General features: G+C 38.9%; 1 protein-coding gene across 1 annotated transcript; it reads right to left on the bottom strand.

The window, feature by feature from the left end:
* Positions 1 to 253: 253 nt before the first annotated feature.
* Positions 254 to 2,546, bottom strand: LOC131681787 (probable cytochrome P450 6a23). The gene is made up of 2 exons (XM_058962820.1): positions 1,362 to 2,546; positions 254 to 1,294 (listed from the first exon to the last, which is right to left on the bottom strand). Exons 1-2 carry the CDS (start codon positions 2,440 to 2,442, stop codon positions 876 to 878), a joined length of 1,500 nt encoding a protein of 499 aa, XP_058818803.1. The 5' UTR covers positions 2,443 to 2,546; the 3' UTR covers positions 254 to 875.
* Between the last annotated feature and the right edge of the window lie 12,964 nt (positions 2,547 to 15,510).

The following is a 15,510-nucleotide window of genomic DNA, read 5'->3' on the forward strand; positions in this document are numbered from 1 at the left end:
CAAACTAAACTGGTTAAAATGGAATTCGAAATGGGGTTCAATGAAAAACACTTCATATTTCCGAAATTTACAAATAAAAAATACGGTTCTTTGAGAAGAGTTTCGTAATTTGAGCAGTACTAAAACTTTGCTTCCCCGCGTAAATAAACTTGGGTGTACTATCAATGTCTAAACCCCAGATGAAGGTGATTAAAAACAGGAAAAGAGCATTACATTACTAAATATTAAAATTTTATTTAAAAAACTTTGGCTTTTACTGAAAATATAATTTTGTCCTTATACTTATTTTACGCGAAAGATTTTTCATTTGTTTTTTAATCCTAAACTATAACTAGATATTCACAACCATTGTATTGCTTGTGTAGTTCCATGTTTGTAACAGCTAATTTAAGAATTGCAATACTCCTAAGAAATTTGTCCTTATAGCATTTTTCCATACTGTAGGTGGTCTCTATTGTATATTCTTGTACGCTTGTAAACTGCTTCGATTGTCTAGGGTCCGTTTGTTTACATCTGAATAACAAGGATTGAAGCTATTCAAACCGTACGAAGATCGCTGTTTTTTGCTCGAAATGAATACTCTCCAGCAACGTGCTCTCGACACATAAATTTGTTAAACCATAACAAACCACAGACAACACCTGTATGAATCTCAAAGAGACAGATATGTGTTGATTTTATAATCTATGCACGATTTCACTCATTGATTTTTTTGGAATTTACACATTCTTCAATATTGTTCGTGATCTTCTCTATTGACGGTATTAGATCATGAAGCATTTGGAAGTATGAATATGAAGAACAAACATCACTTCCTTACAATATTTTTATAACATACAGTTGACGTATCAACAAGTCACATAGTGACGAAATGATCAACAAATTTTCGCCACTTTTAACGGCAGCCCACCTTCTGGAGTAAGAATTATACTTTTTATATCAAAGTTGACCGGGACCTTGCACTGATCTCCGATATCAAACTTGAAGTTTTTCAGCAGGTATATAAGACCAACTTTAGCCTGCAACATTCCGAACCGAAGACCGATACAGATTCGAGGACCTTCTCCGAATGGTGTCCAAGCACACGAATGTCTCTTCTGCACCTGCTCAGGACTAAAGCGTTCCGGGTCGAATCGCTCTGGATCCGGAAACTCTGCTGGATCGTGATGGATTCCGTAAACCGGAATGAAAACTTTTGTCCCGGCTTCGATGATGATTTTTGTATCCGGCACCTGGTAGTCTTTTGTAGCTTCGCGGAAATGAACCGGTACCGGTGGATACTTACGAAGAGCCTCTGAAAATGCATCCAAAGTATGAGTTTAATTATTCGTGCTAGTTATAAATAGATCAACAAAACTCACCGTTTAATATTTTATCAAGATATGTCATATCATTGACACACTCGTACGTTATTTCACCACCATGTTTAGCTAAAACGTCCATAACATGTTGACGACCCTTCTGCTGTATGCTCTGATTCTGCGACAGTTCGTACAGCGTCCAGGTGAGCAGAGTTGAACTTGTCTCGAATCCGGCTACATAAAACAAAAAGCACTGTGCCGCTAATTCGTTAAACGACAACAGACCTTCTCCACTTTTACTTTCTTCTGGATTTCTCATCTGAATCAGCAAGTCCATAAAATCGTTTCTCTTAACATTGTTCTTCAATCTGTAGTCGATGGTTTCGCGTACGACATTCAAGAAAAAGTCCGCCACATCCTTATCGATCGCCCTAACGCCAGCTTTCTTCGCCAACTCGGGTGCTGCATTATGAAACACATTTTTGACCTGACCCCGCTGATCTTCCACAAACTTCCTTCCCATCACTCGGAATTGCGCGTCCGGATCCTTCATTGAGTTACACTCAATTCCGAAGGCACACATTCCAATGACATCCGTTGTGAAACGAGCCAGTAGATCCTTTATTTCAAGCTCACTTTCATGTACCACTTTTTCTTCCAAAAAATCATTGAACTGCTTTCCCGCCGCTACAATCGTGTTAAACATCATCTTCATCTTCCCGGAAGTGAACGTAGGTGACAGCTTCTGTCTCAGGGATCTCCACTTGCTGCCAGACACATTGAACATGTGCGCCGATAACGGATCGTGTATTTCATTATAATAAAATCCTCGATCGGTGAAGTGCTGAAAGTCCTTTATCAAAATACTCTTCACCAGTTCCAAATCTGTCACCACGGCCACCGGTTTGGCATACATGTAGACCCCAGCGAGCGGACCGGATTTTTTCAGCTCATTGTAGAACCGTGCGAATATCATTCCAAGCGGTTCGGTGTGGTCCAGACTTTTGGTGTTTCCGTAGAAAAACTCCGGCTTCAGGTGCGGAACATTCCGCCGGGCCCAATAGGTTTGTTGACGCTTCACGTATAGGTAAACGATAACAGCCACCATGGCCGCGGCCATAATTACTTCCACAACCACCATTTCCTAATCTTTGAGTTATAGTTTGCGGTCAAAAAAATTTGTTTTATTTTCTCGCGGTGTTATATATTTTGATTATCAACGCGTTGGTGCGAATAATTCGAGGACTGATTTGTTACTAGGAATCTCATGCTCGCGGACCTCATATTTATAGGACGTTGTGAGTATATCTCGCAAAGAGCTTTCATATAGATTGTGAATTCCTCAAAGCAACGATGACTGGGCTTTTTCCGCGGTTTTGTTGACACCGTTATGTTTTGAAAAGACGCATGGAAGGCAGGTTGATGATTGGCGAATTCTGTGTTGTTTTTCTCGAATCATGATGGCTTATAGGTTGGTGTTAGTTTGGCACGTGAAATCAGTAGTGTAGCCAGAGGTTTAGCTTGGAAAGGAAAGAAAACAGGTAACACGAGATTTGCACGTTTGTTCGGTTACAGCCAGATTGAGGTGGTTGTCTCGTAAACCTGCCTTCGCATAGCATACTGTCAGAGACGCAAGAAGCTAGGAATAGCAGTTCGCTAGGGCAAACACCTTTCGATCAAATCTAAACAAAACATGCCATCGCAACATTGAACGATTCGAAGAAAAATTGAATTAAGGTTGGGTAATGTCTGAGACATACTCGAAGAGATGTAGAATACATTGGAAGCGGGTAATTCAAATCCTGAACAAATGATCCGAACCATGTCCCCATGGCTCGTATAAACAGTATAAATTAGCAATCAAACTTTCATCGATTATCTGAAGATTGCTAAGAAGTTGTTATATGTGACAAAAAGTTTCCCTATTATCGAAATGATCTTTCATTTGATTCGTTCGGGTGATGTTAATGAATGTGATCTAATTAAATTAAAGTCCAAACTAAATTAAAATTAAATTAAATCAATCGTTCGCGAAAAGATCAATTATCGCCACAAAATTCATATTAGCGGAAGCGCGTAAAATGTGATACCATTTAACGTTTAAAACGTTCGTTTGTTTAAAACGCACTTGCCATCAAGCTGCCGGTCTGACACCAGGCCCGACGAGAGGGGGGGTCAGGGGGGGGCAACTACCCTGGGGCCCGGGTCTATTTTGGGGGCCCGCATTTTTAACTGAATTAAATTTATTTTAATTTAATTGATGAAGTTTATTGTTTCTGTCGACACTGCAAATATATTACAATCAACTACTTCAACTTTAGCGGCATTAATTGGGTTCGCAATAATACATCATTTCTGTACCCAGACTCATCACACTCATCAACTAACACGTGTATCACTCAGCTACTCGACGGTTACAGCACCGCGGGGCTAGTTCAACTATGTGACGTCACTAATGACAACAACTGTATTTTGGATCTTTGCTTTGGAAGCCAGGAGCTCTCCGATCACTTTGCCGTTTGTCGTGCTCCAGCTCCTCTCGTTAAACTATGCCAACACCACCCTGCTCTTCATTGTTTTCTCCGAAAATGTGTACCTTGTACATTCGAAGATACCACTGAGAAGCTGACATATGCCTATCGCAAGACAGATTTTCGAGGAATGCACCTTTTCTTGTCTCGTATCAATTGGAATGAAATCTTGCCACAATCTGATTCAAACGCAGCGGCTGAAATTGTTTCGAACGTACTGATTTATGCTATCGACCAGTTTACTCCTAAAAAACTCAATCATGGCTGTGAATATCCTCCATGGTCGAATCGTACACTAAAAAAGTTTAAATCGGCCAAAAGGTCAGCTCTAAAAAAGTTTTCGAAATACCGAACCGATATGCTAAAGAATCAGAATCTTCTTAAATCATTGTTACAAGAGACTTAATAAGTCTCTCTTCAATTCCTACCTTCATCGTATTCAGAGCCACCTTCGTAACAATCCAAAAAAGTTTTGGAATTACGTTAATGAACAGAGGCGTGAGTCAGGTTTACCCACTTCTATGTCGCTGGGTGATTTAGAAGCGACTTCATTGCCGGACATCTGTGAGTTATTTCGCCAACAATTCAGCTGTGTTTTTGCCAATGATACTCTTAATAATCAACAAGTCTCCGCAGCAGCCGACAACATTCCCCGTAGGACTAGTATTGGACCTAATTTCACGATATCTTCCGATATTGTACAAAAAGCTTGCATAAAACTCAAGTGTTCTAACACTCTTGGACCTGACGGAATCCCATCATCTATCATTAAAAAATGCTCGTCGTCGCTTTGCCTACCTCTGTCCGTCGTTTTCAATATATCGTTAAGTTCCGGAGTGTTTCCTACCATCTGGAAATCATCTTACGTTTTTCCGGTTTATAAAAAAGGATCCAAAAGCGAAGTTCCCAATCACCGAGGAATCGCATCTTTATGTGCACTATCGAAATTATTGGAGCTCATCGTTCTCGAGTTTTTGACACATTGTTGTTCTAGATACATATCAGAAACCCAACACGGTTTCATTCCCAGGCGATCTACTTGCACTAATTTAGTAGCCTACACCTCATTTATCGCTCGCTCGCTACAGGATCGATTGCAGGCTGATGCAATATACACCGATCTGTCGGCCGCCTTCAATAAAATCAACCAATAATGGCTTCGATCTTACTTGTCAGGCCGTAAAATGTCTGTTAAAATCGGGAATCATTTATCCTCATCCTTCGACGTAACGTCCGGCGTACCTCAAGGCAGCCATATCGGTCCTTATATTTTCCTTCTATACATAAACGATCTGGATTCATTGATTAAGTGCTTCAAGGTGTCTTATGCCGATGATTATAAGTTATTCCATATAGTTAAAAGTTACTCTGATGCTTTGTTTTTGCAATCTCAGTTAGACATTTTCGCTAATTGGTGCATGACTAACAGGATGGTTTTGAATGCCTCGAAGTGTTCTGTGATTACGTTTGCACGAAAACGCTCCATCGTAACATTCGACTACACTATCTTGCAAAACAAATTAAAAAGAGAAACTACAGTGAAAGATTTAGCGGGTCTTGTGGATTCAAAGCTTACATTTAAGGATCACATTGCTTTTATCTCGTCTAAGGCTTCGCGTAATCTAGGAGTTATTTTTAGGGTTACTAAGCATTTCACTAACGTACAGTGCTTAAAAACGTTGTACTGCTCGCTCGTTCGTTCCACACTGGAATACGCCGCCGTTGTTTGGGCTCCTTTCTAGAAGAACAGCATTCAACGCATCGAGAGTATTGAGCGTAAATTTGTGCGTTTTGCGCTGCGCCACCTGCCTTGGAGCGATCCCTACAATCTGCCCAGATACGAAGATCGTTGCAACCTCATTGGTCTTGAAACACTGTCTTTGCGCCGCAATGTGACCAAAGCGTCTTTTGTCTCTGATCTGTTATTGTCTCGCATTGACTGCCCTGATTTACTCCGTCTTCTCAACATTGATATTCGCCTCCGAAACCTTCGTTCCTACTCTTTTGTCCGTCTTCCAGTGTCTCGTACTAATTATGGCAAAAATGAACCCGTCAGTAGCATGTGTAGAGTGTTCAATCAATGTTACAATGTCTTTGACTTCAATTTGTCTCGCACTTCTTTAAAAAAATTGTTTTCGCGCACCCTTTCCCAAACCTGATAGTGTTAGCCAATTATTTATGTTAATGTTAATACTTTACCTATGTAAGATAGAGTTTAAGAAGTGTTTATTTTAAGCAGTGTTTAGTGTTAGTCATTGTATCATTTGGTTTGTTTGTTAAATGTTGATACCTAAAAGATAGAGGTTTTGTGCCTACGGGAGAAGGAGCTTTTGAAAATCCACTCCCGCGGGTTTTTCCCTCTCAATAATAATAACTACGTTCCAATCGTTCCGGTTTTCTGAAGTACGTGAACGTAACCCAATTAGATTCATTCAACAGTGCAATAGAACCATTCTGGTTTCATTTATCGCAAGTGTTTGTCAAAGTGTACAGTATGAAGTTGTTTACAATTTATCATATACTTAGCTAATGTTACTAATAAAAGTTGGATATTTTCGGAATGGGGTTGACGAGTAGTTGACGAAAATCAATGAATGAAGCCACTTTGAAAACCAAGATGGCGAATTCCAGTTAAGACATCTCTATAACCTAAAATATTGACATTTTCGAAAAAAGATAATCATAGAATAGATATAGGTATATTGATTTGTGATGCGGATGATATGATTATAGAAACCTTCTCTGAACCAGAAGACGCTATATTGGCCTTCAAAAGGGCATCGCTCATCTACTCGGCAAACCCGCTTAAAAATACCCTCATAGTTTATACAGATATTGTTTGAAATAGCTCCAAGGTACCATTTCTATCATCTACTCATTAAGCCCGTTTCAAAAATTCCCAGATTGTTAGGGTTATCGAGATTATTGTTCAATCTGAAGTCTCCATTCTGGATTTCAAAAAGGTGCCAAATATCCATTTTCATCATGTACTTGTTAAGCCCGTTCCGGAAATACCCATATTGTTAGGGTTATCGATAATGTTGCTCAACCAACGAATTTTGATAAGAATGTGAAGCGAATTTTTTACGATCTAAATCCCAAAAAACGAACTAATTCAATTTACGAACCCTTGGCTTGGTCCGTAAATAGAGGTTCCAGTGTACACATTTGATGCAGAAAAATGTGGGAATTGAACTAGATACTTATTCTACCTATTAGTATTCACCAAAAGTTGAAACTCTTTCTCTCACAACTCTCTGTCTCAGTCTTTCTAACAGCAGACTTCGCTGTTGGATCCCATTCATCGCATTCGGAATGTTTTCTCTCTGAATGTTGGCGCAAATGTAACAACTGATTCCAAAACCGATTTTACCATGTTCAGAAACCAATAAAGAAAATTCGTTCAGGTCATAGTGACAACTGCAATAGCTGCATCCAGTGCCTCAAAATCATCAACATGTACCAACAATAAGAAACAAGGCAGCATCGGTGGTGCGAAATTTTACATTCAGTTGCCTATTTCTGATGAATTCGCTGAATTCAATATTCAGTTTCAATGCTTCCCTCATTCATTCACTTCCAAACTGACTGAAATTTTATGCAGAATCGAATGGTTGAGTGCAGAGGAAATATAAATTCATTCACAAACCAAAGCATTCATTTGTTATTATGTGGACAGTTTGAAGGCAGAAGTTCTTTTACATTTTCGAGCATAACTGAACTGCATAATCTATATCTGGTGCACTTTTGCTTGATGATCTCAGAGCGGACGGACGAGGAAAACAAACAAACCTTCGATTCATCGCGGCGGGCATAAATAGAATTTTATTTCTCTTTCAAGCTCACGAAGGGTGGTCAATTTTTCTAAGCTCGGATTCTGAGCAGCATTAACGATGGTAGCATTAACGTGCGTCAAGGGAGCATGAACGATGGCGATATGGACTGTATGGCAATGTCGCAAAAAAGGTTTCCAATTGCAATGGCAAATCGGACGCAAGTCATTCTAATGGCCAGCCACAAACAAATATTCCTTTATTATTTTTATTTTTTCATCTATTACTTATTTAAAATACTGACGACTCTGGTAAGCTAACGCATTGAATCGTATCAAATAAACAATTTTCATAAAAAATAATTTAATTGAAACGGTTGCATTTGTATAGTTCCTCTAATCGATGTTGAAATAAGAAGTCATATATGGTACGGCCCGTCAGTACTTCGAACACCGGGGCCCGGCGCGGCTCTCGACGGCCCTGTCTGACACAACAAAAACCAACCAGTCAGTGATTTTTTCATTGCTTTAATGGCCCGTTCGCGGAGCGACGCACAGAAGAGCGTGAAACACCGATTGTTTGATATGACAACTATCTCGTGCGGCACGTGTATCTTGAAGAGATCATCAGCAAACGATCGTGCCGATATCAATACCGCCAGCACAGGTGCTCTTAACCTTCTTTAGGTGTTTGAACTTTCAGAATGCGATAACTTTTTAAGTTTTGCACCTAGCAGTTTGGAATTTCTTGGCTTCACTTCTTTCATGGAAAGCAACGATTTATCATAGGGTTCAAATTTTTCGGATATTCGTGAAGGGCTGTGCAAAAAAAAATTACGAATAAGGTGTTAGCGAGTCATATATTGACCCGGATTTATAACTTAGTTTTAAGACAAATTTTCAGCCGAATCTATATGAACTTGTACCCAAATTGTTTGTTAGAGGTTCCATTTTTGACCGTGTGGTATCCGGCGCGCGGGCTGAAACCTCTCGAAGTATTTCAGCCGAGAATTGACCCACTGGTTTCTGTTCCCATGTCCCATTCTCCTAACTAAGTCAGCCTAGAGTCCGTGTGGCATTCGGCGGGTTGAAGTATCTCAGCCAAGAATTGATCCATTGGGTTCCAGATCCCATGTCGTAAGAGGCGACTGAAAACAGAAGTCCTCGAGTCGAAGTGTTTCTCCATGCCGAGGACTGAATAGCTGGCATTTCTTTTATCCGACTTAAAACTCGTGATATTTATGTTATCACAGTCAATGTGACTGTTGATAACATAAACAGGAAATACGTCTATTGTTCGGCGTATAGTCGCCGCATAATGAATCATCACCTTTTGATGATTTCAAATACCCAACACATAATTTGAGGCAAAGCAGATATCAATTTGAGATGCTCCAAATTGATGGACTGTTTAACCTTTGCGTCCCCGTGATACTTTTCACTCATCAATTTAGGTGCTCAATTCACTCTAGTTTTAACAATTGTCAACGGATTTCAATCAAACCACTTGCAAACGATCGAGAATTCATTCAAGTTTCTTAGGCTGTATATGCTGGTCAGGTCAGATAACCGGTTCCGGATTTATACGGATATTCCGTGGGGTCTGTCCAAGGGTCATTTTAGCTATTTTCTTTAACTTTTCAACGTCTAGCTATAAATCTGGTATTATTATAGCCCATACATGATCAAAACTTATATACAAACCCTTTGAAGTCATTTTGGGATGGTAATGGCCACATCCTGGCATCCTGGAACCGGTTCCGGGGGACCTAGTAAATCCGAAATGCGCTATCTTTACCAAAAGGCATATCAAATATTACAAATTTTCATGAAAAATACACAACGATGCAAATTGCATGCTCATAGACTATTCCTGGACCCTTTCGAAAGCATCCGGGACATCCAAGAACCGATTCCGAGAGATTTCCTGGAACGGATTTCCGGAAACAGCAAGCCTTATCTATGAAAAAATTGAAAAAAAAACATGCCTGTCATGCGGCTCATCAAATTATGTCACCGTGATGATGGATGAACAATGTAATCTTGTTTTAGGTCATCTAGACATACGGGGATACTTTAGGACCGCATCCGGATATTCCGGAATCCGGTTCCTCGGACCAAACATTTTTGGTGAATATGCCTGTCATGCGGCACATCAAATTACATCAGTTTGATCATCTATGGACATTGCGATCACGTTGTATGTCATCCGGCCACAAGGGGACATTTTTGGACCGGTTCCGGAATTTCCGAAATCCGGTTCCTCGGACCAAACATTTTAGTAAATATGCCTGCCATGCGGCACATCAAATTCCATCAGTTTTTCAGATGATTTATGCACATTGCGATCACGTTGTATATCATATGGCCACAAAGAGACACTTTTCGATAGGTTCCGGATGTTCCGGAATTCGGTTCTTCAGACCAAAAAAAATAGATGAGGGATTTAAGCCAGGAAAAAGACATCAAAACATAAGTCGTCTGTTGCAACTGCAATACACCTGTTTGCAAGAAGCACGATACAGTACATAACATGCATTCAATGTGATCACTTGTTACAACCAGTAGCACTAGTGAGAAACTTTTTTTAAGTCATCAGCTCACCAATTTTCGTAACTAACTACAAGAAAAATCAGGGTGTTTTTGAAATAATAAAACCAAATTAATGTGCTGCATATCAAGCAGATGTTATTTGATGTACCTCATGTCCAACATATTCACCAAAAATGTTTTATCCGCTGAACCGGATTCTGAAATAACCGGAACTGGTCGAAATGTATACTCGTGTGCCCAGATGAGCTAAATCGAGATTGTATTTCTCATAGATCATCAAGCTGATGTAATTTGATGTGCCGCATGACAGGTATATTCACCAAAAATATTTGGTCCAAAGAACCGGACCACGGAATAACCGGAACCGGTCATAAAATGTCGCAGCCTTGTGGCCAGATGACAAACAACGTGATCACAATGTTCATAAATCATCAAACTGATGGAATTTGATGTGCCGTATGACAGGCATATTTACCAAAAATGTTTGTTCCGAAGAACCGGATTCCGGAACATCCGGAACCGGTCGAAAAGTGTCCCCTTGTGGCCGGATGACATACAACGTGATCACTAAGTGCATACATCATCAAACTGATGTAATTTGATGTGCCGCATGACATGCATATTCACCAAAAATGTTTGGTCCGAGGAACCGGATTCCGGAATATCCGGATGCGGTCCTAAAGTATCCCCGTATGTCTAGATGACCTAAAACAAGATTACATTGTTCATCCATCATCGGGTGACATAATTTGATGAGCCGCATGACAGGCATGTTTTTTTTCATTTTTTACATAGATAAGGCTTGCTGTTTCCGGAAATCCGTTCCAGGAAATCTCTCGGAATCGGTTCTTGGATGTCCCGGATGCTTTCGAAAGGGTCCAGGAATAGTCTATGAGCATGCAATTTGCATCGTTGTGTATTTTTCATGAAAATTTGTAATATTTGATATGCCTTTTGGTAAAGATAGCGCATTTCGGATTTACTAGGTCCCCCGGAACCGGTTCCAGGATGCCAGGATGTGGCCATTACCATCCCAAAATGACTTCAAAGGGTTTGTATATAAGTTTTGATCATATGGGCTATAGTTATACCAGATTTATAGCTAGACGTTGAAAAGTTAAAGAAAATATCTAAAATGACCCTCGGACAGACCCCACGGAATTTCCGTATAAATCCGGAACCGGTTATCTGACCTGACCACCATATACAGCTTAAGAAACATGAATGAATTCCCGATCGTTTGCAAGTAATTTGATTGAAATCCGTTGACAATTGTTAAAACTAAGCGAATTGAGCACCTAAATTGATGAGTGAAAATTATTACGGGGACTAGGGAATCGCAAAAAAAAATTTTTTTTGTATTCTCGAAGGCCCCCCCTCTCATATTGTGACAAATATCAAAGTAAGCTCAGATGCCAAATTTCACATCATTTGGAGAATTTTAGATCTCCGCCCACTTCGCTTGAATTTTTTTGAAATTGGTGCTATGGGAAAATGTGGAGGAAAAATACATTAAATGCTATAACTTTTGAACTAGCAATCAGAAAATTAAAATTTATACCTCTTTTGGAAGGGAATACTCTTAGTATTTGAATAAATATATTTTTGTTTCTAGGAAAATACGGGAAAGTGGGTACTGGGTCATTTTGGACCCAAAATCCCATATTTTTAATGATTTTTCTGCTCCGTGATACAAACCATACATATTTTGTAGTTTTACTAATCTGAAAAAATCTCAGAAATCGATCGAAAGCCTTTTGACCGTTGTCCGAATACAAGAAGTTGGGGTTATAGGGCTTTTTGTCATTCATATTAAATTTTATCATTTTCTCATGCATATATCTCTATTATTCTTGAAAAAAATTTCATAAAATTCTGAGTAATAAAACAAAAATAAAAATGTTAAAGGTAAAATTCAGAAACATCAAACTTTTTGATATTTACTCTACAAATCTCATTTTTTTCATTATTTGTCCTAATTCCTCAACTTCCCCTATTTTTCCATGAATGAAACTTTTCTCATGTGATCCCTAAGCATATTTTACACTAAAAATAGTAAATTAAATAAGAATTTTGTTGTTAAATGGAGTTAATATGTGCGATTGTATGATAAAAATGTGAAATCGACACTATATGTCAGATAATTTGATGTTCCTGAATTTTACCGGTAACAAATCTATTTTTGTTATAATCATAAGGGTTTTCCACGTTCAACAAGGTATAGTTTATGAAAATTGAGTGAAGAAAAATAGAGATATATTCATGAGAAAATGATGAAGTTTAATATGAATGACAAAAGCCCATATAACCCCAACTTCTCATATTCGGACAAAAGTCAACAAAGCTCCGATCGATTTTTGAGATTTTTTCACATTAGAAAAACTACAAAATATGTATGATTTGCATCACGGAGCAGAAAAATTATTAAAAATATGGGATTTCGGGGCCAAAATGACCTAGTATCCCACTTTCCCGTATTTTCTTAGAAACAAAAATATCTCCATTCAAATACTAAGAGTATTCTCTTCCAAAGGAGGTATAAATTGTAATTTTCTGATTGCTACTTCAAAAGTTATAGCATTTAATGTATTTTTCCTCTAAAAGGCCTGCGTTAAGCCAAACCGAGCTAAGCGCCATAATTTTTTTCGTGTATTTTTCGTACCAAAATTAATTTTTCGATAACTTATCATTTACATAGAAAGATAAAGAACACTGGCTTGCTTTCGTTTGCTATTTGGGTTCCCAAAACAACAGATATTAGAGTTCCTGGTGCTATATTGGATGCTGGAGCGATTTTAGATAAAGTACCTCAAAATGGCGCTTGTTCCTCTTTGGCTTAACACAGGCCATATTTTCCCATAGAACCAATTTCAAAAAAATTCAAGCGAAGTGGGCGGGGGTATAAAACTGTCCAAATGATGTGAAATTTGGCATCTGAGCTTACTTTGACATTTGTCACAATATGAGAGGAGGGGCCTTCGAGAATTCAAAAAAAAAATTTTTTGCATTGCCCTAACGGGGACGCAAAGGTTAAGCAGCACACATTTGCACATACTGTAGCAAATTGCATTTGCATGTAGCAAATCACAAAACATTTGCACGATCTGGCAGAGAAGAGGTGTTAGATGTAACTCTCTGTTCTGACTGTATTACGCATTAGTTGGCAAACTGGCTCGTACCCAACGAGCTTGCACGGTTGTTATCTGATCATAAATACATCGTCTTTGATCATTTAAACGCCTATATGTAGCAACCTCTTGCGGTTCTACTGTGTGATAATTCAATTTGACATAAGTGGTAGGAAAAAATGAATTTGATTGTGTGGACTTCGCTAGATTGTAAATTCCCACTCGTTTCGATGAAACCGTGCTCCTTCTAAATCCTTAAAAATGGGAAACAAATTGATCCAAATCAAAGAAAATAAGCACAACCGTAGAGGTGCTCTCTTCAACAATGCCTCAGCTCATTGTATTGAGTCTTCGAGTCTCAATACTTATCGAATGCAAGCAAGGTTGGAGAAAGGTCACTTTTAGATTGCGCTAAAGGATGATCTGTTAGAAGATCTTCGCGGGTGTCTCCTTTCAGTTTCAGTGACTTTGTCTAGGTATGGTATTGTTTTGTTCTCATCGGATAACGTACAAAGATGTATCTGGTTGAAATGGAAATTGGAGGAAATAAGTGAGGAGGCAGAGGACTTCCGTTTTATTGTCGAACCATATAGTCTTCACTAGAATAAGGTGTTGCTTTACATTCCGTGGAATCCCAAGGAATGTTTGAAGAGTACTGATGTTTTGATGAGGCTAGAGTTCCATAATCCTGGTTCGTGGGAAGTTTGCTGGGAAGTTCTGAAAACCAAGTTGCTTACAGAGAAAATACAGCAGCATTTTTGCAGTATAGATGACCGTTCTTTGGAATTTCCAGCGAAAAAGGGTTATAAACTCATCGAGAAGTGTCTTTATTCCCTTGGGAGTAAAGAATGCTTCCGTATTGTTTGTGTTTTGTGCTATTTTTCTTATCCCTAACTTTACCACTTCCCCAATCCTGCCCATCAGGGAAATGACGAAAAACCAAATCATGGCACAAAACCAAATCATGGCACAAATCTCCGATCTACAGGGGGAACGTGCCATTTGAGCCAGTCGCTACTGATTCCTGAATCATGATTGGAATTTCTTGGCTTCTTTTTCATGGAAAGCAACGATTTTCAACAAAGTTCAAAATTTTCGGATATTCCTGAAGGGCTGTACAAAAAATGTTACGAATAAGGTGTTAGCGGGTCATTTATTGACCCGGATTTCTAACTCAGGATTTCAGTTAATATCTGAAAAAAGCTTCTTGCACCATCAATACACGATGGTCTTGATTTGATTGTGAACTACATTGGAATGTACTCTCTCAAGATGTACACTATTATTATATAATCGTAAAATTCTAGCGGCAGTTGCAGCCATCTTGAGTGTACAATTCTGCCTGGTTATAACAGTGCCAGATCATCCAAGAATTTTACATTGCAAGTTGCCAAACTTTATTAGAGCAAATAGTTCTGATCAATAATCAGTACCGCAACGTTGACGGATGGTGAGGTAAACGGAATTTTCCGAAATTGCGCTACTGGAAAAATTTCGCAATCATTCAGCTCGAGTTCAATGGGACCAGAAAACGTGTTTGGGTCACCAGTAGTTTCATCTAAATGAATGAAAAGATGAAGGCAGGTAGGTAGTTCATTCATATGCATCAGACAGATAATTCATTGTTAGGATCGGATCATTTTCAAACAACCTTATAATACCGTCTAGTATTAACCCTTCTGTTGGACTGACATGTCCAACGTATTTACTACCTGGTTATGGCACGAAAGCTTATGGCTGAGCACAAGAGGCACGCTGATAGCATTTTACTTGAAATGAAATTAAAAACGGCGTTTATTCCCTTCACTTGTTGTTGATTTTATCGCTCGTTTACGCTTAAACTTGAAATTCGCTTCAGATAATCGAATCATCCGGATAATCGAATCAAAATAAATGCTTTTTTTCTTCATGAAATATATTTCTTATATGTTGAAAAACAGTATCTAAGGTACATGCATCAATGTTTGACTCATGGAACATTTTTTTATCAAACCGTTTTAATAACGAATATCGATCACTTTATATTCTATAAAGTGATAGTAAGAAAAATAAGTTAGGGGCCGTTCATATACTACGTGGACAGTTTAAGGGAGTGTAAGGGTACGGGAAAGTCCACGCTTGTTCATGGAGAGGGGGTGGGGGTATGACAGTTGTCCACGTGGACTCCTGAATATTTTTTCCTTTAATGGAATGTAGAAAAAATGTGTACTATCATCGACATAAGC

This window comes from Topomyia yanbarensis, chromosome 2 (assembly GCF_030247195.1).
Source record: "Topomyia yanbarensis strain Yona2022 chromosome 2, ASM3024719v1, whole genome shotgun sequence".
NCBI classification, from domain to species: Eukaryota; Metazoa; Arthropoda; class Insecta; order Diptera; family Culicidae; genus Topomyia; species Topomyia yanbarensis.